This window comes from Jaculus jaculus, chromosome 5 (assembly GCF_020740685.1).
Source record: "Jaculus jaculus isolate mJacJac1 chromosome 5, mJacJac1.mat.Y.cur, whole genome shotgun sequence".
NCBI lineage: Eukaryota > Metazoa > Chordata > Mammalia > Rodentia > Dipodidae > Jaculus > Jaculus jaculus.
In genome coordinates, this window is record NC_059106.1 from 66,523,215 (window position 1) to 66,547,990 (window position 24,776).

Below are 24,776 nucleotides of genomic sequence, written 5' to 3' on the forward strand. Positions count from 1 at the left end.
CCTCCTACCTCTGCCTCCCGAGTGCTGGGATTAAAGGCGTGCGCCACCACACCCGGCTTCTTTTTTTTTTTTTTAATTGAGGTAGGGTCTCATTCTAGCTCCGGCTGACCTGGACTTCAGTAATTCAGTATGTCATCTCAGGGTGGCCTTGAACTCATGTTCCTTCTACCTCTGCCTCCAGAGTCCTGGGATTAAAGGCATGCCACCATGCCCTGCTTACCTTTAGGTCTTTAGGACTGCTAATTCTTTCAGTATTTGAAAAACAAAGTATTTATTTTCCTTAACAATGACTTAATATTGTATCAAAGGTGCAATTAAAAATATTTCCAAGGAAGATAATTTTTCATTTGTTTTTGCCTGATTGCTCAATATGAGGGAAAATGAGCCATGGGGGTTGTAAGGAGGTTGGTGGGTTTTGTGGGTCTTGTGCCATGGCTTTAACCCTGACTTTGTCTATTACAGAAAGGTCATTACCTTTCCATTTCTCACAATTGGGCTGAGCACGATTGAACCATGGGGGAACACAGTCCAGAGGACACCACCATCTTCTTTAAGGGCGAGGAAGATGTGCTGGCCCCCGATGACAAGATGCTCCGGTTTGTGGATGACAATGAACTGGTGCCTTCCTCATCTGGAACTGTTTATGATAGGACAACTGTTCTTATCGAGCAGGACCCCGGCACTTTGGAGGACGAAGATGATGATGGACAGTGTGGAGAACACTTGCCTTTTCTAGTAGGGGGTGAAGAGGGCTTCCTAATAGACCAGGAAGCAATGTCCCAGGGTTACGTGCAACACATTATCTCACCCGATCAGATTCACTTGACTATAAACCCTGGTTCCACGCCCATGCCAAGAAATATCGAAGGTGCCACCCTTACTCTGCAGTCGGAATGTCCAGAAACGAAACGTAAAGAAGTAAGTAAAGCAGAGAGTGTGAGGGCCTAGCTTGCCTTTGGGGCAACGTTTTGCGCAACTCTCTGGCAGTGTTAGCTGGGGTGCAAAGGAGCCCCAGGGCTCAGCGCCTGCAGTCATGCTGCCTGTCAACAACGCGTAACGCTTCCTGTCTTCTGTGACTGCTTTCTAGAACCTGTGGATTGTGTGGCTACACTAATTTAGGAATGCTCAATTGTAATATCTCTAATTTTCCTCTCCAAATCATGAATAAAATAGAAATTTTACTGAAGTAAATCCATGTTTATGATGCTGACATAATTAAATGTGGCTTATCTGACAGGGACTTAACTAGGTTTTTGTATAGTAACTTAGAGCTGTGTATAAATGGTTTGTTTTTGGAGTGGAGGATCTACTGGAATGTGTGTTATTAGCTTAGTGACTGTTTAATGAATATTAAATGCTAGTTTTTATAATTCAGGCAAGAGGCAGCAAATGAGAATAGGCTAGCTAAAATAACATGTCATGTTCACGCAGTGTGAGTAAGGTAATGCATGCCAGGATGCCTTGAAAATTGTAAATCGTTTTACAATTGTATAAGTGAGTTTTAGTGAAATAAATAAGGTTTGTTTTTAAGGTAGTGGTAAACATCTAGGAATATAACAGGTTAATTCGAAAAATGAAAACAGGTGACAGGTAGTTACAGTGTGTCACTAAGCAGCTAAATTCTTTTATTTATTTATTTATTGGTTTTTGGAGGTAGGGTTTCACTCTAGTCCAGGCTGACCTGGCATTCACTATGTATTCTCAGGCTGGCCTCGAACTCAAGGTGATCTTCTTACTTCAGCCTTCCGAGTGCTGGGATTAAAGGTGTGCACCACACACCCGGTTAGGCTAAATTCTTTTTTTTTTTTTTTTTAACAATTTTTTAAATTTTTTCTTTGTTGTTTATTTATTTATTTGAGAGCTACAGACAGAGAGAGAAAGAGGCAGAGAGAGAGAGGAGAGTGGGTGCGCCAGGGCTTCTAGCCACTGCAAATGAACTCCAGATGTGTGCGCCCCCTTGTGCATCTGGCTAATGTGGGTCCTGGGGAATCGAGCCTTGAACCAGGGTCCTTAGGCTTCACAGGTAAACGCTTAACTGCTAAGCCATCTCTCCAGCCCATAGGTTAAATTCTTGTAAGAAAATATTTTCTTTGTTGATGTCAGTTAAGTTCTTGAAATGGCCTATTCATGACATGTGGCTTTTCTTTTCTAGCTTTAGGCTGGAGTTTTAGCTCAGTGGTAGAATGATTGCTTAGCATGTGTGAGGCCCTGGGTTTGATTCCCAACCTCCATTTGGAGAGCACATAGTTTTGCAAAGTTCAGCCTACTACATTTGCTGCTCTGGTTGTTAGAGAGCTTCTGCCTTTCTGAGTAGCCCTTCTCCCACAGGACAGTGCATCGCATAGAGGTCATGATTTCTCTTCATTTTCTCTTCTCTTGCACAGGTTGACCACCTCTACTCAGATAGCTTTCTTTTTGTAATTTTTGTTTATTTGAGAGTGACAGAGAAAGAGGCAGACAGAGAGAGAGAGAGAGAGAATGGGCACGCCAGGGCCTCCGGCCACTGTAAACGAACTCCAGATGCATGTGCCACCTTGTGCATCTGGCTTGTGTGGGTCCTGGGGAATGGAGCCTCGAACCAGGGTCCTTAGGCTTCACAGACAAGTGCTTACCTCCTAAGCCATCTCTCCAGCCCTCAGATAGCTTTCTGATGACACTTTCTCCTATTCTCTCATTGACTTGGTAACCTTTAATTGAATGCAATCCAGTTTTCCAAAGTCCTTTTAAAATACTTAGCTGAGCATAACTCACAAGTGTGAGTCAGTGTGGCCCTTATCTTTTAATCTGGACACTGTGCTACAGTGACTAGTCTGTTAACAACATCTTACTGTTGTCTTGAACTTAGAAACTTCTAGAATAGTGGTTCTTAACTGGGGTCGAGTTTTTCCCCTAGAAAACATTTATTTAGTAATGTCTGGAGACTTTTAGTATTTTGAGGTAGGCTTTTACTCTAGCCCAAGCTGACCTGGAATTTACTATGTAGTCTCAGGGTGGCCCCGAATTCACGGTGATCCTCCTACCCCTGCCTCCCAAGTGCTAGGATTAAAGGTGTGCGCCACCATGCCAGGCAATTTTTTTTCTTGTATTTTATTTATTTTTTTACTTGAGAGAGAGAAGCAAATAGAGAGACCTTTTAAATGCGAGAGAGTGAGAGCAAGGGAGAAAGTGAGAGCATCCAGCCACTGTAATTGAGTATGTGCCACCTTGTGTGCTTGTATCACCTTGTGCATTTGGCTTAATGTGGGACTTGGAGAGTCGAACATGAGTCCTTAGGCTTTGCAAGCAAGTGCCTTAACCACTAAGCTCTCCCTCCAGCCTCCCCTTTCCCTCCCCCTTTTTTTAAGTTAAGGTCTCACTCTAGTTCAGGCTGACCTGGAATTCACTATGTAGTCTCAGGATGGCATTGAACTCATGGCGATCCTCTTTCCTCTGCCTCCTGAGTGCTGGGATTATTAAAAGCATGTGCCACCATACCCTGCTAGTTTTTTTTTTTTTTTTTTAATTTACTTTAAAAAAATTTTGTTCTTTGGCTTTTCAAGGTAGGGTCTCACTCTAGTGCCAGCTGATCTGGAATTCATTGGGTAGTCTCAGGCTGGCCTGGAAATCACAGCAATCCTCCTACCTTGGCCACCTGAGTGTTGGGATTAAAGATGTGCACCACCATGCCCGGCCAGTTTTGGTTTTGAAACAGGGTGTCATGTGGCGTTGACTTTTCTACATAGCCAAGGAAGACCTTGAACTCCTAATCTTCTTGCTTCTACCTCCCAAGAGGAGACATGTTAAGCAAGGTGCTGTTGTGTTAGTGGGGTTGCGGGCGATGATGCCATAGGGGGAGAATCCCTATAACAGCCATTGCAGTCGTAGCCGTATCGTGGTGAATATGAACGAGCAGTGCCAGTACTGCGCTGGGAGCACAGAGAGCTCGCCTATTCAGGTACATCTGAGCAAAAGGCAGGGCTGGAGAGATGGCTTAGCAATTAAGTCATTTACCTGCACAGTCAAAGGACCCAGGTTCAATTCCCCAGGACCCATGTAAGCCAGACACACAAGGTGGCGCATGCATCTAGAGTTAGTTTGCAGTAGCTGGAGGCCCTGGTATGCCCATTCTCTTTGTCATCTTGTCTCTTTCTCTTACTCTCTCAAATAAGTAGGAAAAGGCAGCCGGGGCTGGTGGTGCATGCCTTTAATCCCAGCACTCGGGAGGCAGAGATAGGATTGCCATGAGTTCGAGGCTGCCCTGAGACTACAGAGTGAGTTCCAGGTCAGCCTGAGCTAGAGTGAGACCCTGCCTCAAAAAACCAAAAAAAAAAAAAGGAAAAGGCCTTTGAAGCTGGGCATGGTAGCACATACCTTTAATCCTAACACTCAGGAGGCAGAGGTAGGAGGATCACCAAGAGTTCCAGGCCACCCTGACACTAAATAGTGAATTCCAGGTCCGCCTTAGCTGCGTGAGACCTTACCTCAGAAAACAAAACAACAGAAAAAAAATCTATCTATCTATGTATGTATCTATCTATCTATGTATCTATCTATCTATCTCAGGCATTTGAGTTGGTCTTAAAGACTATTTGCTGCCTAGAAGGAAAGCAGTGGAAAGTATATCTGAGAGGTGCTCATGTCTGGACAGGAGCAAAGCAACAGTAGAAAACGCAGACATTTTCAGGGAATAGCCAGTTGTCCTGCTAGAACAGAGATCAGTACATTTTCCCTTTCTTTGAGCCAGTCTCCCACTATGCAACCCAAGCTTGCCTCAAACTCATGGTCCTCCTGCCACCATCTCTTTAGTACTGGAATTGCAAGCATGTATCACCACCACTCCTAACCAGTACATTTTCCTGTAAAGGCACAAATAGTAAATACTTTTGTCTTTGTAGGCTATGTAGTCTCTGTTGCAACTAGTCAAATACAAGTAGGGCTAGGGAGGCCCCCAGTTCTATCCCTGGCACCACAATAAAATGAAAAGATAGGGTTAGAAGCCGGGCGTGGTGGTGCACGCCTTTAATCCCAGCACTCGGGAGGCAGAGATAGGATTGCCATGAGTTCGAGGCTGTCCTGAGACTCCATAGTGAATTCCAGGTCAGCCTGGGCTAGAGTGAGACCCTGCCTCAAAAAACAACAACAACAAAAGATAGGGTTAGAGAGATGGCTTAGCAGTTAAAGCACTTGCCTGTGAAGCCTAAGGATCCATGATCAACTCCCCAGATCCCATGTAAGTCAGATATACAAGGTCTTGCACGTGCAGAAGGTTGCACATGCGTGAGGAGTTTGACTGCAGTGGCTAGAGGCCCTGGTGTGCCAGTTCTATCTCTTGCTCTCTCTGATCAGGAAAAAAAAAATATATCTATATCTATATCTATACACACACATATATATATGCACACATATATATAATGTGTATATATACATATATATAATATATATTTATAAATACATATATAATGTATCATATATATATGATACATTAGAAGCAAGGGTCACTGGGTGATGATAAAACTTTATTTACAAAAATACTGTTGACTGGAGTTGGCCTACTGTCACCTGTTGACCCTTGAACTAGAACATAGGGAGTAGTAAGAGATAGGGATGGGAAGAGGGATAGATAGCAAAGATCCAAACCAGCAAGCAGGGATAGCATGCCAAAGGTTTGGACTATATTCTGGAAGCAGTGGGAGACCCATTGAGGTTTGTTAGCCAAGGAGCAGTGTGATTATCATTTTAAGGAGTGCTCTAGCACAAGCTCAAAAGTAGCTTGGTGGCACAGGGGACGTGGGGATGTACTGGAGGGTGAGAAGACACTTGCAGCTTCTGAGTCTCATTTAAGTCTGGTGGAGAAAAGAACCCAAAGACAGGAGTAGCTTAGTATGTTATTGGAATCAGAGTAAGGAGCTAAACTGATGTGATTCAAAGGCTCTGGATCATGTTCATTGAAAAGACTGATCCATTTTTATAAATGTGTTGGATTTCTGATGTGTCCTAGTCTGTGCAGCAGTCCATTGTGCTGGGTATTTAAGAGAGGCTATTCATACTTATTTATTTGGGGGGGCTCATTGTAGGGGCTCGCTCTAGCCCAGGTTGACCTGGAATTCATTATTGTTGTCTCAGAGTGGCCTTGAACTCACAGCACTCCTCCTACCTCTGCATCCCAAGTGCTGGAATTAAAGATGTGTGCCACCATGCTGGCTATTTTTTGTTTTTTTGAGGTAGGATCTCACTCTGGCCCAGGCTGGCCTTGAACTCACTCCAGTCCTACCTCTGCCTCCCAAGCGCTGGTATTAAAGGTGTGTGCCACCACACCTGGCTAGGGACTATTTTTATCCTCAGGCTGTGTACTGAGGAGAAATTGGCTAACTCTGCTCTCCACCCTCCATCTCCCCCACTCTAAAGGGTGATGCCGTTCACCAGAAGAATCAGGGCAGGAAGAAGGAACCTGTTGGTGACACTGATGATGTGGTTGGAGTGTATTGAAAGTGCAGTCCTTGGAGAAAGGCAAGGAGCACAGGTTGGAAATGGGTCTGAAGTCAAGGAAATACCGTGGATTAGGATTGGTGGCCCACAAGGGCAATAGTTCAGATTGTAGGCAATTTAATCAAGGAAGAAGTTAAGGGCTAGAAAGAGGAAGAGAAACCACAGATCACAACAGACAAGAGAGAGGTCGAGTGCTCTGTTCTGGAAGCTAAGGGAGAGTGTTAAGAAATGTGAGTATTCCTGTGTGACCCTGAAGAGGGAGTGAGGATCGGGAGGAGCCACTAGTTCTGTCACTCCTGCAGTTGTCATTCAGATGACATGTCCTTCAGTGGATCTGTGGAGACTGAAGCCAGAGTGTGAGTGAAGGAGTGAGTGGAGATGAGAGCAGGAAGTGCCAAGTGTTTTTTTTTGTTTGTTTGCTTGTTTGTCTTGTCTTTTTTTTTTAAGGTAGGGTCTCACTCTGGTCCAGGCTGACCTGGAATTAACTATGTAGACTTAGGGTGGCCTCGAACTCACCATGATCCTCCTACTTCTGCTTCCTGAGTGCTGGGATTAAAGATGTGCACCACCATGCCCAGCTTGTCATGTTTGTTTTTTTTAAATATATATATAATTATTTATTTGCAAGCAGAGAGAGGGGAAGAAATGAACACTGTAGAACCTCTAGCCACTACAAAGTCCATGTATATGTGTGTTACTCTGTGCATCTGGCTTTACATGGGTACTGGGGTTCAAACCTGAGCCACCAGGTTTTGCAAGCAAGTGCCTTTAAATGCTGAGCCATCTCTCTAGCCTCTTGTCTTTTTTAAAAAATTTTTTTATTAGTGAGAGAGAACGGGCATACCAGGGCCTCTAGCCACTGCAAATGAACTCCAGATGCATGTGCCACGCATGTTCATCTGGCTTACATGGGACCTGGAGAATTAAACCTGGGTCCTTAGGCTTTGCAGGCAAGCACTTTAACTGCTAAGCCATCTCTCCAGCTCCCTTGCCTTTTTTTATTTTGAGTGTGAGAGCAAGAGAGAGAGAATTGGCATGCCAGGTCCTCTAGTCATTGTAATTGAACTGCAGATGCATGTGCCACCTTGTGTGCATGTGTGACCTTGTGCATGCGTCACCATGTGCATTGGCTTACATGGGATCTGGGGAGTCAAACATGGGTTTTTAAGCTTTACAGGCAAGTGCCTTAAGTGCTAAGCTTTACATGGGTACTGGGGTTCAAACCTGAGCCACCAGGCTTTGCAAGCAAGTGCCTTTAAATGCTGAGCCATCTCTCTAGCCCCCTCCCTTTTTTTTGAGGTAGGATCTCACTGTAGACCAGGATGACATGGAATTCACGATGTAGTTTCAGGCTGGTCTCAAACTCATGGCAATCCTCCTACCTCCGCCTCCTGAGTGCTGGGACTAAGGGTGTGTGCCACCACAGCCGGCTTTTGTATTGCCTTTTAAATACATTAATTTTTTTTTTTGAGAGAGAGAGGGAAAGAGAGAGATAGAGAGAACAGGTGCACCAGGGCCTTCAACCACTGCAAACAGACTCCAGACTCATGCGCCACTTTGTGCATCTGGCTTATGTGGGTCCTGGGAAATTGAACCTGGATCCTTTGGTTTAGCACGTAAGCACCATAACCAGTAAGACATCTCTCCAGCCCTGTTTTATATTTTAAGTTTGGTAGTTGGAAGAAAAATGTGATGAAGCAAGAGTAGTATCTTGGGGGTGTTGAATCTTTTTAGTCTAGTTTTTGTTTTAGGTATGGTCTCAGTCTAGCCCAGGCTGATTTGGAATTCAAATGTAGTCTCAGGCTGGCCTGGAACTCAAGGTGGTCCTCCTAGCTAGGTTTGGGATTAAGTATAGAATTAAAGGTTTGTGCCCCCCCCCCAAAAAAAGGTGTGTGCCACTACACCTTCTTTTTGTAGGGTTTCACTCTATTCCAGGCTGACCTGGAATTCACTATGTAGTCTCATGGTGGCCTTGAACTCGTGGTAATCCTCCTACTTCTGCCTCTCGAGTGCTGGGATTAAAAGTGTGTGCCACTACACCTGGCTATTTTTAATTTTTTTAACTTTTTTTCTTTTCTTAATTGACATCTTCCATAAATATAGACAATAAACTATGATAATTCCCTCCCCTCCTCCACTTTTCCCCTTCACAAATCCACTTTCCATCATATTCCCTCCCCCTTTCAATTAGTCTCTTTTATTTTTTTAATTTTTGTTTATTATTACTTATTTGAGAGTAACAGAAAAAAGGAGGGCGGTTGAGAGAGAGAGAGAGAGCACGCGTGCGTGCGCGCACACGCACACACCAGGGCATCCAGCCACTGCAAACGAACTCCAGATGCATATGCCACCTTGTGCATCTGGCTTACGTGGGTCCTGGGGAATAGAGCCTCAAACCAGGGTCCTTAGGCTTCACAGGCAAGCACTTAACCACAAAGCCATCTCTCCAGCCTGTCTTTTATTTTGAGTCATCTTTTCTTTTCTTTTTTTTTTTTTTTTTTTGTGTGTGTGTATGATAGGGTCTCACTCTAGTCTAGGCTTACCTGGAATTTACTCTGTAGTCTTAGGGTGACCTTGAACTCCCAGTGATCCTTCTACCTCTGCCTCCCTAGAGCTAGGATTAAAGGCTTGCACCACTGTACTCAGCCCTTTCTTGGTTTCTCACTCTAACCCAGGGTGACCTAGAAATCACTTTGTAATTCTAGTGAATTCCTTGAATTCACAGTGATCCTCCTATTTCTGCCCTCCCAGAGCTGAGTTTTGGGATTAAAGGTGTTTGCCACCATATCTGATCTTTAAAAGTAAATGCTTTTGGGGTGGCGGGGGGGGGGTGGTGGCGGGTTTCAAGGTAAGCTCTTACCCAAGCCCAGGCTGGCCTGGTATTCACTATGTAGTGTCACTGTGGCGTCAGACTCACAGCGATCCTCTTACCTCTGCCTCCTGAGTGCTGGGATTAAAGGTGTGTGCTACCATGCCCAGAAAACTTGACCATAGTTTAAAACTTAACTCTAGGCCATCCTCAGTTAATAATTACTGTGTGAGTGTTTCATGATCAAGTATTTGGGAAAACTTATGTGAAACCAAGATGGAAGTCTTTTTTTTTCAAATATTTTATTTGTATTTATTTATTTGAGAGCAAGAAAGAGGTGGGGGGGGGTGTTGTGGAGAGAATAGGTGCGCCAGCTCCTCCAAACACTACAAATGAACTTCAGATGCATGTACCACCTTTGTGCATCTGGCTTATGTGGGCATCTTAGAGCTGGAAGAAAATGCAAGTTTTATCAAATGCTGTAAGCTTGGGAAACCATTTTTCAGATCTTGTTTCTTGTAGGGATCAGTGGAGTACAGTTTGGGAAATGCTGGCTTTGGCAGAAGAGGAGGAGATGGCAGGGAAAAATGACTGGAATTAGTGCTATTAGTTGTCACTTTCCTACTGTGTACTATTTGAAAATCAGTTGATCCTGTTTGCAGGTCTGGTTTGCAGTTCATTTCTTCAGGTCATTAGTAATCATGTAGAACAGGACAAGGCCAAGAGTGTTATGTGCTCTTTAGCCAATCTATTATAGATTTATCTCTGTGTAGTTTCTTCCCCATCCTACACATGAGGTCTGTGAGGACGATTCTATAAGTTAATCAGGTTTGTTTCTTAAAGACTGGAACTCATTTAGGAGCCCAGGCTGACCTCAAACTCAAGGCACTCCTCTTGCCCCACCTTGGAGTGCTGGGATTAGACATGTGAGCCTCCATGCCTGGCTATAAACTATGTGTGTGAGACAAGCAGGTGTTGGGTTGAATGGGGAATTGAGGCAGAAGCAACATGGCTTTAAAGATCTCGCATAATGACCAGGCATTCAGGAGGCCTGCCTTCCCTAAGTACTGTCTGACCTCAGCCTTTCACTTGACAGTGAGTTTATTCTGGCACCTGAATCCATTTAATTGGTCTGAAGAGGCCAGAATTGGTGACTGTTTGGTAACAGTCACTCTTACTCCCTCCCCCCCACACACACCTGTGGTTAAGACAGGTGCTGTCTTGAGAGGTGCAATCATTGATAACACGTCGATCTTGGCTTCCTAAGAAGCTGACTTTCCGAGTGGGACTTGAGCCTGATTTTCCTGTTCACTGCTGACTGTTGCATTGTGTCCTGTGTGCGCTTGGTTCACTGATTGCTTAATTATGTTCTTTTCATCATGTTTGTCTCGTAAAAACAAGCCAACCTTGCCACGGTTGTTGTCTTTTCCTACCTCAGGACCACTGGGCATTCCAACTCTAATTTCCCATTTCAGGTTCTCATCCTTGCTGTTCCCCCTGCTTTTTGCTGCTGCTGTTTCTTTGTTTGAGGTTTTCAAGGTAGGGTCTCGCTCGAGCCCGGCTGACCTGAGCTTCACCTCCGGCTGTCCTCGAAGTCATGGTGATCCTTCTACCTCAGCCTCCTGAGTGCTGGGATTAAAGGCGTGCACCACCATGCCTGCCCTATGCTACTACTTTTTGCTCTTGATTGGTAGCTTTGAGGACTTCTGATCTAAATACTGTCATTCTGCACAAAAGCCTTGTTAGGCTGTGCTTCTTCTTTTCTACTCTTCCCTTTAGTTGGTTTCTGCAGTCCATGTATTCCCAAACTTTCTTCCATCTGCGCCTTCCACAGAGCCTGCCCTGAGTGTGTGACTGTCCAGGGGCCTGGTTACTTATCTGTGTCTATACCACATTGGTAAACACAGTATGTGCTCCACAGGTAACTGATCTTCCCACATTTCTACTAAGTAGTTGGCAAGTATGAAGAAACCCAGGGAGCAGTAAGCCCAATACATTCTTCATAAGGTACTAAATATCCCAGAGCCTATTTCCAGCCCAGAAGCAGGCACAGTGATGCTTTCTGAGCGATACGCCTGCTGTACTGCTTCTAGATACTCCATGAATGAACGGTTCCAAAAGAGATGGTTTTCTCCTTTTCCTCTCTCTCCTTGTTAATTTTTTAATTTTAATTTTTTTTAGAGAGAACTGGTGTGCCAGGGCCTCAGCCACTGAAATTGAACTCCAGATGCTTATGTCACCTAGTAGGAATGTGCGACCTTGCACTTGCCTAACCTTTGTGAGTCTGATGTTCATGGGATCTGGAGACTTGAACATGGGTCCTTAGGCTTAGCAGGCAATCATCTTAAATGCTAAGCCATCTCTCTAGTCCTTAATTTCTATTTTTTTAAATTTTTTGAGGCATGCCAAACAGACTGCTCTGTGTGTGTGTGTGTGTGTGTGTGTGTGTGCACGCGCGCGTGTGTGAGAGAGAGAGAGAGAAAGAAAGAGAGTCTTACTCTAGTCCAGGCCTACCTGGAATTTACCGTAGTCTTAGGGTAGCCTTGAACTCCCAGTGATCCTCCTACCTCTGCCTCCTGAATGCTGGGATTAAAGGTGTGTGCCACCACACCTGGCTTTTTATGTGAGAGTGAGAGCAAGAGAGAGAGAGAGAGGAAGAGAGAATTGTCATATCAGGGCCTCCAGCCACTGCAATCGAACTCCGGACATATGCGCCCTTGCTCGCTTGCTTCACTGTTCATCTGGCTTATGTGGGACCTGAAGAGTCCTTTGGCTTCATAGGCAAGCACCTTAACTGCTAAACTACCTCTCCAGCCCTAATTTTTATTTGTGTATGTATGTATGTATGTATGTATATATATATATATATATATATATATACACATATATATATATATATATTTATTTATTTATTTATTTTTTCAGTTTTTCAAGGTAGGGTCTCACTCTAACTCAGGCTGACCTGGAATTCACTATGTAGTCTCAGGGTGGCCTTGAACTCACAGCGCTCTTTCTACCTCTGCCTCCCAAGGGCTGGGATTAAAGGTGTGCGCCTCCATGCCCAGCTTTATTTTTTTGTAATTAATTTTATTTTTGAAGTAGGTTCTCGCTCATGCCCAGGCTGACTTGAATTCACTTTGTAGTTTCAGGTTGGCCTGAAGCTCACAACAATCCTCCTCCTTCTGCCTCCAGAATGCTGGGATTGATGGTGTATGCCTCCATGCCCAGAAATATTTTATTTATTTATTTTTATAAAATTTATTTTTATTTGATGAGAGAGAAAGGGAAAATAGGCATCCCAGGGCCTCTAGCCACTACAAACAAAGTCCAGATGCATGCACCACCTTGTGCATCTGACTTACATGGGTTCTGGGGAATCAAACCTGAGTCCTTAGTCTTTGCAGACAAATCACAAAGTGCCTTAATCACTAAGCCATCTTTTTAGCCCTATTTCTCCATTTTCTTTTTTTTTTTAAAGGTAGGGTTTTGCTCCAGCCCAGGTTGACCTGGAATTCACTATGTTGTCTCAGAGTGGCCTTGAACTCATGATGATCCTCCTAAGTGCTGGGATTAAAGGCATGAGTCACCACACACACTAATTTTTTTCTTTTTTAATATTACTTATTAGAGAGAGACAGACAGACAGACACAGAAGAGGCAGAAAGAGAATGGGCATGCCAGGGCCTTCAGCCACTGCAAACAAACTCCAGACATCAGGCTTATGTGGGTCCTGGGGGATGGAACTTTAGTCCTTTGGCTTCACAGGCAGGTGCCTTAACTGCTAAGCCATCTTTCCAGCCTGAGACTCACTTTTAATATTTTCAGTTGGCATATAAAGATTTAGTTGTCATTCCTTGTGGCATTTCCAAATACAATTTGTTTTTGTTGGTTCCCATCCCCTCCCATCCTTTTCCCACTCTCCCCAATCATTTGTTTTTAAAAGTGTTCATGTACTTGAGACCCAGAATCAGAGACTCTTGCCTTTTTTTTTTTTTTCATTTTGTTTATTTATTTGCAAGTGGAGAGAGAGAAGAGAGACAGACAGGGAGAGAATGGGCACTCCAGGGCCTCTAGCCACTGCAAACTCCAGATACCTGTGCCCCTCATGCATCTGACTTACATGTTTCCTGGGGAATTGAACCTGGGTCCTTTGGCTTTGCAGGTAAACGTCTTAACCACTAGCCATTTCTCCAGCCCATCTTTCCTTATTGAATAGAAGCTGTTAGGTGTGTAGAATCTAGTCTCTCCATTTCCTTTCCTTCCAGCATTCCTTCCTACCCATTTTTTTCTTTTCCCAACTTGCTTGATTGACTCCTGAGTTGCGTTGCTGTCTCCTCCATCTTTCCTTTTCTTGGTCTGTTGACCTAACTTGGTAATCACCTTTGTTGAGTATTTGCCTTGGAACTAGTGAGAACACGTAAATGAGTACCCACTCCAAACACATATGGGCTTCCAGTACATTTGTTGCGTGATACCCATGCTTTAGTGAGCCTCAGCTGTGCTCCCTAGCCTAGTCACAATTGTTTTACATCAGGCTTACGGTAGCTTCTCTTTCTTTTGGTTTTTCTAGGTAGGATCTCACTCTAGCTCAGGGTGGCCTCAAATCACAGCGATCCTCCTACCTCTGCCTCCCAAGTGCTGGGATTAAAGGTGTGTGCCTCCACACCTGGCCGCCTTTAACTTCTTGAAAGAACAAGTTTTCTTATTGTACAGTGGAGTCTTCACTGATATTATGTTCATGTTATACTCTCCATTTTTACATCTGTGTTTTTTTTTTTTTTTTTTGTTTTTGTTTTTGGTTTTTCAAGGTAGAGTCTCACTCTAGCTTAGGCTGACCTGGTATTCACTATGTAGTCTCAGGGTGGCCTCAAACTCATGGCGATCCTCCTACCTCTGCCTCCCAAGTGCTGGGATTAAAGGCGTGCGCCACCGCACCCAGCAGGTATGGTATTAACATATGAATGCATGTTCATATGTGTGGGCTGTATCCCAGTGCATGTGGAATCAAGAGGTTAACATCAGGTGTCCCCCTCAATCATTTATTTATGTATATATTTATTTATTTATGAGAGAATATAGATACAACAGGGTTTCTTGCTGCTACAGACACATGCACCACTTTGTGTCTGTGGCTTTTTGTGGGTACTGGGATATTGAACCTAGGCCACAAGGTTTGTAAGCAAGTGCCTTTAACTGCTGAGACAGAGAGAATTGGCACACCAGGGCCTCTAGCCACTGAAATTGAACTCCAGACACGTACACCACTTTGTGTGCACATGTGATCTTATGTGTATATGTCACCTTATGTGCCTGGCTTATGGGGATCTTGGGGAGTCAAACCTGGGTCCTTAGGCTTCTCACACAGGCACCTTCACTGCTAAGCCATCTCTCCAGACCTCTGCTTTATATATTTATTGTTATTTTTTTCTTTAGAGAGAGAGAGAGAGAGAGAGAGAGAGAGAAGAAGAAAGAGATAATTGGCATGCCAAGGCTTCAGCCACTGCAATTGAACTCCAGAAACCTGTGGCACCTAGTGGGCATGTGTGACTTTGCACTTGCCCCACGTTTGCGTGTCTGGCTAATGTGAGATCTGGAAAGTCAAACATGGGTCTTTAGCCTTTGCAGGCAAGTGCCTTAACTACTAAGCCATCTCTCCAGCCCTATTTTTTAAATATCTTTTTTTTTTTTTTTTTTTTTTGATTTTTCGAGGTAGGGTCTCACTCTAGCCCAGGCTGACCTGGAACTGACTACGTAGTCTCAGGGTGGCCTTGAACTCATGGTGATCCTCCTACCTCTGCCTGCCAAATGCTGGGATTAAAGGCGTGCACCACCATGTTAAATATCTTTTTTATTATTTATTTTGAGAGAGAGGGAGAGAGTGCCCCAGGGCCTTCAGCTGCTGCAAATTAACTCCAGATGTGTGCATTCCCTTTTGTGCATGTGCAACATTGCATGCTTGTGTCGCTGTGCATCTGACTATGTGGGACCTGGAGATTTGAACATGAGTTCTTAGACTTTGCAGGCAAGTGCTTCAGCTGCTAAGCCATCTCTCTCCAGCCTCCTCAGTCTTATTTTTTTTAAATTTTTTTTTGTTATTTTTATTTACTTTTTTGAGAATGACAGACAGAGGGGGGGGGGGAGAAAGAATGGGCACGCCAGGGACTCCAGCCACTGCAAATGAACTCCAGATGTGTGCGCCCCCTTGTGCATTTGGCTAACGTGGGTTCTGGGGAATTGAGCCTTAGGCTTCACAGGCAAGTGCTTAACTGCTAAGCCATCTCTCCAGCCCCCTCAGTCTTAATTTTTAATTAATTATTTATTTTTTTGCATGCAGAGATATACAGAAAGAGAGGGGGAGAGAGAGAATATGAATATGGGCACACAAGGGTTTCTAGTCATTGCAAATGAACTCCAGATGCATGTTCCCCTCTGTGCATCTGGCTTTATATGTGTATGGGGAAATCTAACTCTGGTTGTTAGCCTTTGCAGGAATTGCCTTAACTTCTGAGTTATCTTTCCAGCACCCCCCTTACTGTTACTATTATTACTATTTTAAATATTTTTATTTATTTGTAAGCAGAGAGAGAGAATAGAGAGAAAGAAAGAGAATGGGCATGCCAGGGCCTCCCACAGCTGCAAACGAACTCCAGATTCATGCACCACTTTGTGCATCTGGCTTTATGTGTGGACTGCAGAATCGAACTTGGGTCGTCAGCTTTGCAGGCAAGCACTTAACCACTAAGCCATCTCTCCAGACATTATTATTTTATTTTTGATTTTCCAAGGTAGGGTCTCACTCTAGCTCAGGCTGACCTGGAATTTACTATGTAGTCTCAGGTAGCCTCAAACTCATGGTGATCCTCTTACCTCTGCCTCCTGAGTGCTGGGATTAAAGGTGTGTGCCACCATACCCTGCTCTCCAGACATTATTATTGTTTTTTTTTTTTTAAACTGTTTTTTTGCTCTAGCCCAGGCTGATCTGGAATTCACTATGTAGTTTTAGGGTGGCCTCAAACTCATGGCTATCCTTCTACCTCTCCCTCCCAAGTGCTGGGATTAAAAGATATTAAAAGCTCCCCCTCACTATTTTTGATAAGCAAAATAATTATGTGGCATATTTCCTGAAATGTTTAAATTGAGCTTGGTTCTCTTGTGTCTAGATGCTTTTCTTAACCCAATTCTTAAGTCATTTCCCTACATTCCCTAGTGAGTGTCCACTCTCAGCAGTTATTTAAGACTGTCTTCTTACCACCTTATGTGTTTAATTCTCCTTTTGATTTTGAACTTATTGGGAATAAAAGCTTTAAAAACGGGGCTGGTGAAATGGCTTAGTAGTTAAGGCATTTGCCTGCAAAGCCTGAGGACCTGCTTCAATTCCCCAGGACCCACGTAAGCCAAATGCACAAAGGGTGCATGCATCTGGAGTTCATTTCCAGTGGCTAAAGGCACTGATGCACCCATTCTCTCATTTTCTCTGTCCCCCCTCAAATAAATAAATAAGATACACACACACACACACACAGAGGCCTTAAAAAAATTCCTTACCACTAAGTGCAGTATGCTCTGGAAACAATTTGAATACATGAACCCTTAGCTGTATGTAAAGCTATTCAGTGTTGTAACATTTCCTCTGTGTGAGAACAACAAATTGCATACGTGTTTTATGCAACTTCCTGTATCATTTGTGAAATTTGATGCCATTTTACTTGGGAACTTCCAGCTGAGGGGAGAGCTCCCTAGCCCTTACTCTCCACATGGGTCCGTTACCTCCTCCAGCTCCCCACATGGCAGGAGCTCCTTGAACTTTCTTTCCATGGATTTTCCATCTAGTCTCTGGCACTATTCTCTTCATATTAAGCTTTGCTTGGTTTTTGTTTGACTCATTCACTCAATCCTCATAAATCTAAGTGGAGTGTTGCCTTTCTGCAAGGCTACCTTCTCAGTGTTCACAAGGTAACTGTGGTGCCTGCCCTCATGCAGTTTATATTCTGGCTGAGAAGTAGCCATTCACTTATTTGTCAGTATTTATTCAGTCCATGTCATTTCCAGATATGTCTTTGCCTAGCAACTAAGATAATGATATAAATTGTTTAATGATATGACTATTTCATCTTAATTGTATCATGTGCTTTAAGAACAAAATGTCCTCTCTCATCTGTTGGACATTATTTCCATAAGCATCTCTCCCTCAAGTATGCATGGATACTTCAACCTCTTACATAAAAGGTTGTCCAGTTTGCATATAAGTATTCTCCTATACACTTATTACTTACAATGTGCTTCATACAATGTGAACACTATAGAGATGGTTGGTTTGTATTGTTTAGGGACTCTTAATGTACATGTTCAATACAGGTAAAGTTTCTTTCTGAATATTTTCAGCTCATGGCAGGCTGGGTCCATGCATGCAGAACACACAGATGAGGGCTGGCTGGACAGGAAGTTTGGCAACACTAGAATCAAGATATCTATTCTAAGGCTGGAGAGATGGTTTAGCAGTTAAGGTGTTTGCATGCAAAGCCAAAGGACCCTGGTTCGATTCCCCAGGACCCACATAAGTCAGATGTACAAGGGGGTGCATGCATCTGGACTTCGTTTGCAGCGGCTGGTGCATGCAGTCTCTTACTCTCTCTGTCTGCCTCTTTCTCTCTCAAATAAATTAATTAAATTTAAAAAAAGAAGGATATCTATTCTACTCTGGGCTCAGACTAAGGGCCAGTGAGGGAAAGAGGCCCTGGAGGAGGGAACATCTCCTACAGGCTTGAATTAACCAAGTACATAAACTCAGTTGGGAGCAGGCAGGAAGATGGGAGGATAGTTCATTATCTCTGTCCCTTAGAAACTAGTCACCTGCTGTAGCATCTGCTCTTGTCCTGAGCCTGATGATGTTGACATGCAGATTTGTCTTGGCAGTCCCCATTCTTACTGGTTAGTGACTGTTTTGAAATCTCCATCTGACAACACCAAAGATTTAGGTTTCATTCTTGATGAGAAGTTGGAATGTAAGCATTAGGACAGTAGCCGCTGCATGTGAAGCGTCAGGCGAGTACAGTAGTAACAATATTGGCACTTTCAGATGGGCACAGTGGGGTAGACATGGAATGATTATAGAGGTTCCTGGAGGTGGTGAAGCTTGAATTGAAGGAAGAGAAAGACTCAGAAAAGCAGACGTGAACTGGGTGCTTCCAGTCAGGGGAAAGAGGAGCACAAGCAAGGTGAGAACTCCAAGCTGCACTAGGGATGAGTGTGCTGTTGCCCGTGGGCCTGGGCAGAGCCTCCTGTTTGCCTGGTTCCTGGGTCATGTGACAGGAAGTGCAAGAGGCTCTGGGAATACCCCTGAATGTTGTCAGGCTGAGGCGTTGGAAATGGCTCATTTCCATTTGAGATGGTCTGTGTGGATCCGTTTCGGTATTATTCTGTTGATTTTTAAAACTAGGCACTGAGACATGAGGCTGAGAAATTCAGTTCAGCATGTCCTGTGTGGTGGTGGGAGGAGAGCAACAGTAGGAGGGAGAGCACTAGCCTTAAGACCCTGAAGACTTGTGCAAGGTCCTGTTAGGGCTGGACAGAGCGCAGAGGGAGTGGGGAGGAAGAGTGCCTCTCCCTTCACCTGTACAGATTTCAGCGAACTGGCTCATAGGTCAAACCCTCTAGTTGCCTGTTTTTGTGTAGCTGTGGAGCTAAGACTGGCCTTTACTTTTCTAGTTCTTTTGAGGTGCAAGGCATTGAACCCAGAGTCTAGGGAGGAACATACATACGAAAAAGGTAATATTTAAAAAGCCTCGAGCATGCTAAATACACTACAACTCAGCCACATTTCTGGCCCAGTTCTTTCTTTCTTTCCTTCTTTCTTTCTCTCTTTCTTTCTTTCTTTCTTTCTTTCTTTCTTTCTTTCTTTCTTTCTTTCTTTCTTTCTTTCTTTCTTTCTTTCCCTCCCTCCCTCCCTCCCTCCCTCCCTCCCTCCCTCTCTCTCTCTTTCTCTCTTTCTTTCTTTCTTTCTTTCTTTCTTTCTTTCTTTCTTTCTTTCTTTCTTTCTTTCAGTTTAGAGAGACTTTATTAGATTCAGGGAAGGAAAGAGGAGGAAGTACAGAGGGTTCCTGCCACGAGGGAGGCGAGAGGGGTTGAAGCCCATGTGGTAATAAGAGTCCCACCATCTAAGCCCAGCCAGGGAGTAGAGATCTACAAGTTTAGGAGAAATGAAGAGCCAAAAAAGAGGCCTAAGCTGGGCGTGGTGGTGCATACCTTTAATCTCAGCACATAGAAGGCAGAGGTAGGAGAATCTCCATGAGTTCGAGGCCACCCTGAGACTACAGAGTGAATTCCAGGTCAGCCTGGGCTGGAGTGAGACCCTACCTCAGAAAACCAAAAAAAGCCCTACCCCTCCCTGATAAGCATCTGTTTATAATCTTATTGTGATGGGCCTTATACTCAGGTGAGTTAGGGAGAGAGCTGATTGGTCTGGTCTTGGGATCTGTCTGAGGAAGAGGCCAGTCATGATGCCAAGTTTTAGGGCTAATTTAACCAACCAGAATGCCAGGATCAGATTTCTGGCTCCGGTTTTAAATGTGTTTTCTTTTAAATATAATTTTTTTTGTTTTGTTTTTTCAAGGAAGGGTCTCACTGTAGGTCAGGTTGGCCTGAAATTCACTATGTACTCTCAGTTTGGCCTCGAACTCACAGCAATCCTCCTACCTCTGCCTCACGAGTGCTGGGATTAAAGGAATGCGCCACCATACCTGGCTTAATATAAATTTTTATTTGCCTGCATGTGTATGTATGTAGGTATGGAAACAAATGCCAGATGCTTTTGTCACTTTTTGTTTGTGGCAGGGTCTCATTCTACACTAGGCTGACCTGGATGGAACTCTGTAGTCCAGGCTAGCCTCAATCTCACAGTGATCCTCCTGCCTCTTGTCTCCCAAGTGCTGGGAGTAAAGACATGTGCCTGCATGCCCAGGTTTGCACCATTTTATGTTTCTAGCATTATATGGTTGCTGAGGATCATATATACCTCCCCGTTACCTTCCCTTACCCTCTTCCAATCCTGCTAAACCCATTCTTCCCACCACTGAACAGTGACTATACCACAGAGGAGAATGGCTCATCCTCCTCCACGCAATGGTTATGGTAATCAAAAGAATAACTGGCAGGGGAAATGGCTCAGCTGTTAAAGGCCCTTGCTTGCAAGGCCTGCCATACTGGGTTCAGTTCCCCAGTACCCACATAAAGCCAGATGTACAAAGTGGCACATGTATCTGAAATTTGTTTGCAGTGGCAGGAGGCCCTGGCATACTTAATATTAATTCATATTCTTTTTTCCCAAATAATAAAAAGACTATTTCATGACACATGAAAATTATGTAAAATTCTAATTTTAGTGTCTATGAATTCTTTTGTGGAACCAAACATTGATGGCTTATTTATTCTCTGTGGAGCCATTAACACACATTGCTAGGGTTGAGTTGTACTGACAGAGATCGTGAAACCTAAATATGTCCTAAATGTCTGGCCATTTATGGAAAATTGTCCACCCTTACTTAATTCACACCTATCTTTTGCTCGATCCTCTTTTCTTTTTTCTTTTTTTGTTTTTTCGAGGTAGGGTTTCACTCTAGCTTAGGCTGACCTGGAATTCACTATGTAGTCTCAGGGTGGCCTAGAACTCACGGCAATCCTCCTACCTCTGCCTTCTGACTGCTGGCATTAAAGGCGGGCACCACCATGCCTGGCTTTGTCCTCTTTTTCTGAAGTTGAATGTCTATCTCCTTCCTGAGGCTTTTCCCCTCCACCAGGCTTCCTTCCAGAAAGACAGAAAGAAAGCATGCCAGGGCCTCCTGCGCCTGCAAACAAACTCCAGCTGTGTGCACCACTTTGCATCTGGCTTTGCGTGGGTACTGGGGAATTGAAACCAGGCCACCAGACTTTTCAAGCAAGCACCTCTCACCACTAAGCCATCTCCTCAGTCCCTCCATCAGGCTTTCTTTTGTCATCTCTGATGCTGGGATCAAACCCAGAGCTTATGCATGCTGAGCAAGCCCTCTGCTGTAAGCTGTACATCTCGCCCCTCTACAGCTTTTAAACACTTTGTCTCTTCTGTGTGTTCCTACATAGACTGCCAACTTCTCTTTCTTCCTAGGCATTTCTTTTTCTCTTTCCCTTTTCTGGGGGAAGTGGTTGAGGCAAGGTCTTGCTACATAGTTCTGGCTAGCTTGATGTGTACTACTTATATAGCCTAGTCTGGACTCAAACTCATAGTCCTCCTACCTCAACCTCCTGAGTGCTGGAGTTAGAGGCATATACCATGAAGCCTGGCTTTTCCAGGCCTTCTATCCCCCAAGAACTGGCCCTCTGGAAATAAGCCGTCAACCCTGAAGTGCTTGGTGTCCCTTGGTTCTCCCTCTACTTCCAGCTCCTGCTCCAGTACTGTCTAGTCTTTCCCCAGTCCTTCCTACCTAGTTTATTCTGACATTTGAAATTACAATAATTTCCTCTTTCTTGGAAGCCTTTATCTTTTGACTGCTGTAACATTCTTTGCTTCTTGGCCTGCTTTCCCAGTCCTTTCTCCCACTGCCAAGGGCTTCTCTTCTTTACCAATGTGTTAAATGTTGATTATTTCCCTGGGTTTACCCTTTGTTGTTTCTAATAGCTGTTATTTTACTGGGCACTTACTTTGTGCAGTCCATATATATATATTAAAATGCCTTATGGAAGGCTGGCTCAGCAGTTACATGTGCTTGCTTGTACTTATGTAAAGCCAGATACACAAAGAGACACATGTATCTAGAACATGCCCATTCATCCCTCCATCTTCTTTCCTTCCCTCCCTCTGCTTGTGAATATCAATAAATAAGATTTAAACATTTTTTAAAAAGAATTTTTAAAAGGCCTTATGGGCTGGAGAAATGGCTCAGCAGTTAAGGTGCTTGCTTGCAAAGCTTAATGGCCTGGATTCAATTCCCAGTACCCACCTAAAGGCTGATGCACAAAGTGGCGCATGCATCTAGAGGTCCTTTGCATGCAGAAGATCCTGGCATCCTTGTTCTCTCATTCTCCCGTCAAATAAATAAAATGCTTTATGCACATTATTTCTAATTCTTACAATAACCTAGAAAGATAAATTAAAAAGATTTTGGGAGCCGGGCATGGTGGCACAAGCCTTTAATCCCAGCACTCGGGAGGCAGAGGTAGGAAGATCACCGTGAGTTTGAGGTCACCCTGAGACTACATAGTGAATTCCAGGTCAGCCTGAGACTCTACCTTGACAAAGGTAAAAGGATTTTGGGGGCTAGAGAGATGCCTCAGTGGTGAAGGTGCTTACTTGCAAAGTGTGATGGCCTAGGTTTGATGCACCAGTACCCATGTAAAGTCAGATGCACAAAGTGTTGTATCTGGAGTTCATTTGCAATGACAGGAGTCTCCCCCCACCAAATAAATACAAATAAAAAAAAAAAACACAAGTGCAGATAAAACCTACTATTGCCTGTGTCCCAAACACATCTCCATAGAATTTCTTTTGAGCTTCTAGTGAATCCAGCAGTATAGTAGACATTTCCACGTGGACCCATCTAGCTTTGTGTTGGGACCACTGTCCAGTCTTCCAGCCATAATCGTGGGGGTTGATCTCTTATTTTGTCTATCCCTGTCATTCCTCCCCACCGACTTGTCACTACAACCAGCCATTTTGCTCCATTTAATGTCTCCATAGTTCATCTCCCATGATGTCAGTGCCACTTCCCTTTACAGGCCGTTCTCTCTCTACAGAACTGTTGGCTTCTTTTCTATTAATTTCTTTCTCACCCTTGTAGTTCATTTTCTGCAAGGCTAGCAGAATGTTCTCTCCCAAACAGCAGTTCTGACTTTGCTGCTCTCTCAGTTCAAATCTGTCATGGGGGCTGGAGAGATGGCTTAGCAGTTAGGGCACTTGCCTGCAAAAGTCAAAGGACCCAGGTTCAGTTCCCCAGGACCTACATAACCCAGATGCACATGGTGGCTCATGTGTCTGGAGTTTGTTTGCAGCTGAAGGCCGTAGTGCGCCCATTCTCTCTCTCTGTCTCTCTGCCTTTTCCTCTCTCTCTCTCTCAAACAAATATAATAAAGTTTAAAAACTTTTTAAAAACCTGTCAGGGCTGCTAGTGTTCTCTTCCCTAGTTCATGTATGCAAGCCTTGCCTTACTTTTCTAGTGTCAGGTACAGCAGGTGTGCTGAGCCAGCGTACTCATCTGCCACTCTGTGCTGTTCCCTCTTTCTGTGTGTGTGTGTGTGTGTGTGTGTGTGTGTGTGTGTGTGTGTATTTTATTATTATTATTATTTTGATTTGTTGAGGTAGGGTCTCACTGTAGCCCAGGCTAACCTGAAATTCACTGTATAGCTCAGGGTGGTCTTCACCTCACTGTGTTCCTCCTACTTCTGCCTCATGAGTGCTAGAATTAAAGGCATGTGCCACCACCCCAGGCTTATTTCCATTCTTTCTGAAAAGGATTAGAAGTTTCCTTTTTTATATTCCTCCAGTATCTCTGCTTCTGTTTGAGGGTTTAATTAAGCACGGTGGTTAGTAGTCTGTATATTGTCTGCCTCTTTACAAATGGTAGTCCTGAAAGGCAGGTTTTCTTTTTTTAATTTATTTGAAAAAGAGAATGTATGTGTAGAGGTGTTTGTGTATGTGTGTAGGTATGCCAGGGCCTCCTGCCACTATAAATGAATTCTAGATGCATGTGCCACTTTGTGCATCTGGCTTTACCTGGGTACTCAGTGATCAAAAGATTTTTGTTCATTTTTAGTTATTTGAGAGTGACAGAGAGAGAGGGGGGGGGGAGAATGGGCATCCCAGGGCCTCCAGCCACTGCAAATGAACTCCAGATGTGTGCACCCTCTTTTGCATCTGGTAATGTGGGTCCTGGGGAATGGAGCCTTGAACCGGGGTCCTTAGGCTTTACAGGCAAGCGCTTAACTGCTAAGCCATCTCTCCAGCCCATCAAAAGGTTTTTTGAGGTAGGGCCTCACTCTAGCCCAGGCTGACATGGAATTCACTATGTCGTCTCAGAGTGGCCTTGAACTCATGGCGATCCTCCTACCTCTGCCTCCCCAGTGCTGGGATTAAAGGCATGCGCCACCATGCCTGGCTTGTCTTACTTTTGTTTTGTTTTGTTTTGTTTTTCAAGGTAGGGTCTCACTGTAGCCCAAGCTGACCTGGAACTCACTATGTAGTCTCAGGGTGTCCTCGAATCCATGGTGATCTTCCCACCTCTGCCTCCCAAGTGCTGGGATTAAAGATGTGCACCATCACGCCTGGCTTATTGTCTTACTTTTTTATTCATGGTCTTGACCAAGTTGCTTGGTACATAGAACTTCAGCAACTGTTGGAAATACACCAGTAGTATACTGTAGTCATGTGCACTGTGGGTGGAGATAGGGATAAGGCTTTGGAGAAAGGCTGGCATTAAAGATTTATGTCCAGGACTGGAGAGATGGCTTAGCAGCTAAGGTGCTTGCCTGCAAAGCCTAA

The 24,776-nt window shown here is 44.1% G+C and overlaps 1 protein-coding gene across 2 annotated transcripts in view; it reads left to right on the forward strand.

Moving 5' to 3' along the window:
• The window catches only part of Mtf1 (metal regulatory transcription factor 1), a 61,747-nt gene that overhangs the window by 921 nt on the left and 36,050 nt on the right, over positions 1-24,776 (forward strand). For both annotated transcript variants that reach the window (XM_045150515.1, XM_045150514.1), the window contains exon 2: positions 463-918. In XM_045150515.1, coding sequence (XP_045006450.1) covers positions 514-918 — 405 coding nt within the window. In that variant the 5' untranslated portion in view covers positions 463-513. The remainder of the gene's footprint in view (positions 1-462; positions 919-24,776) is intronic.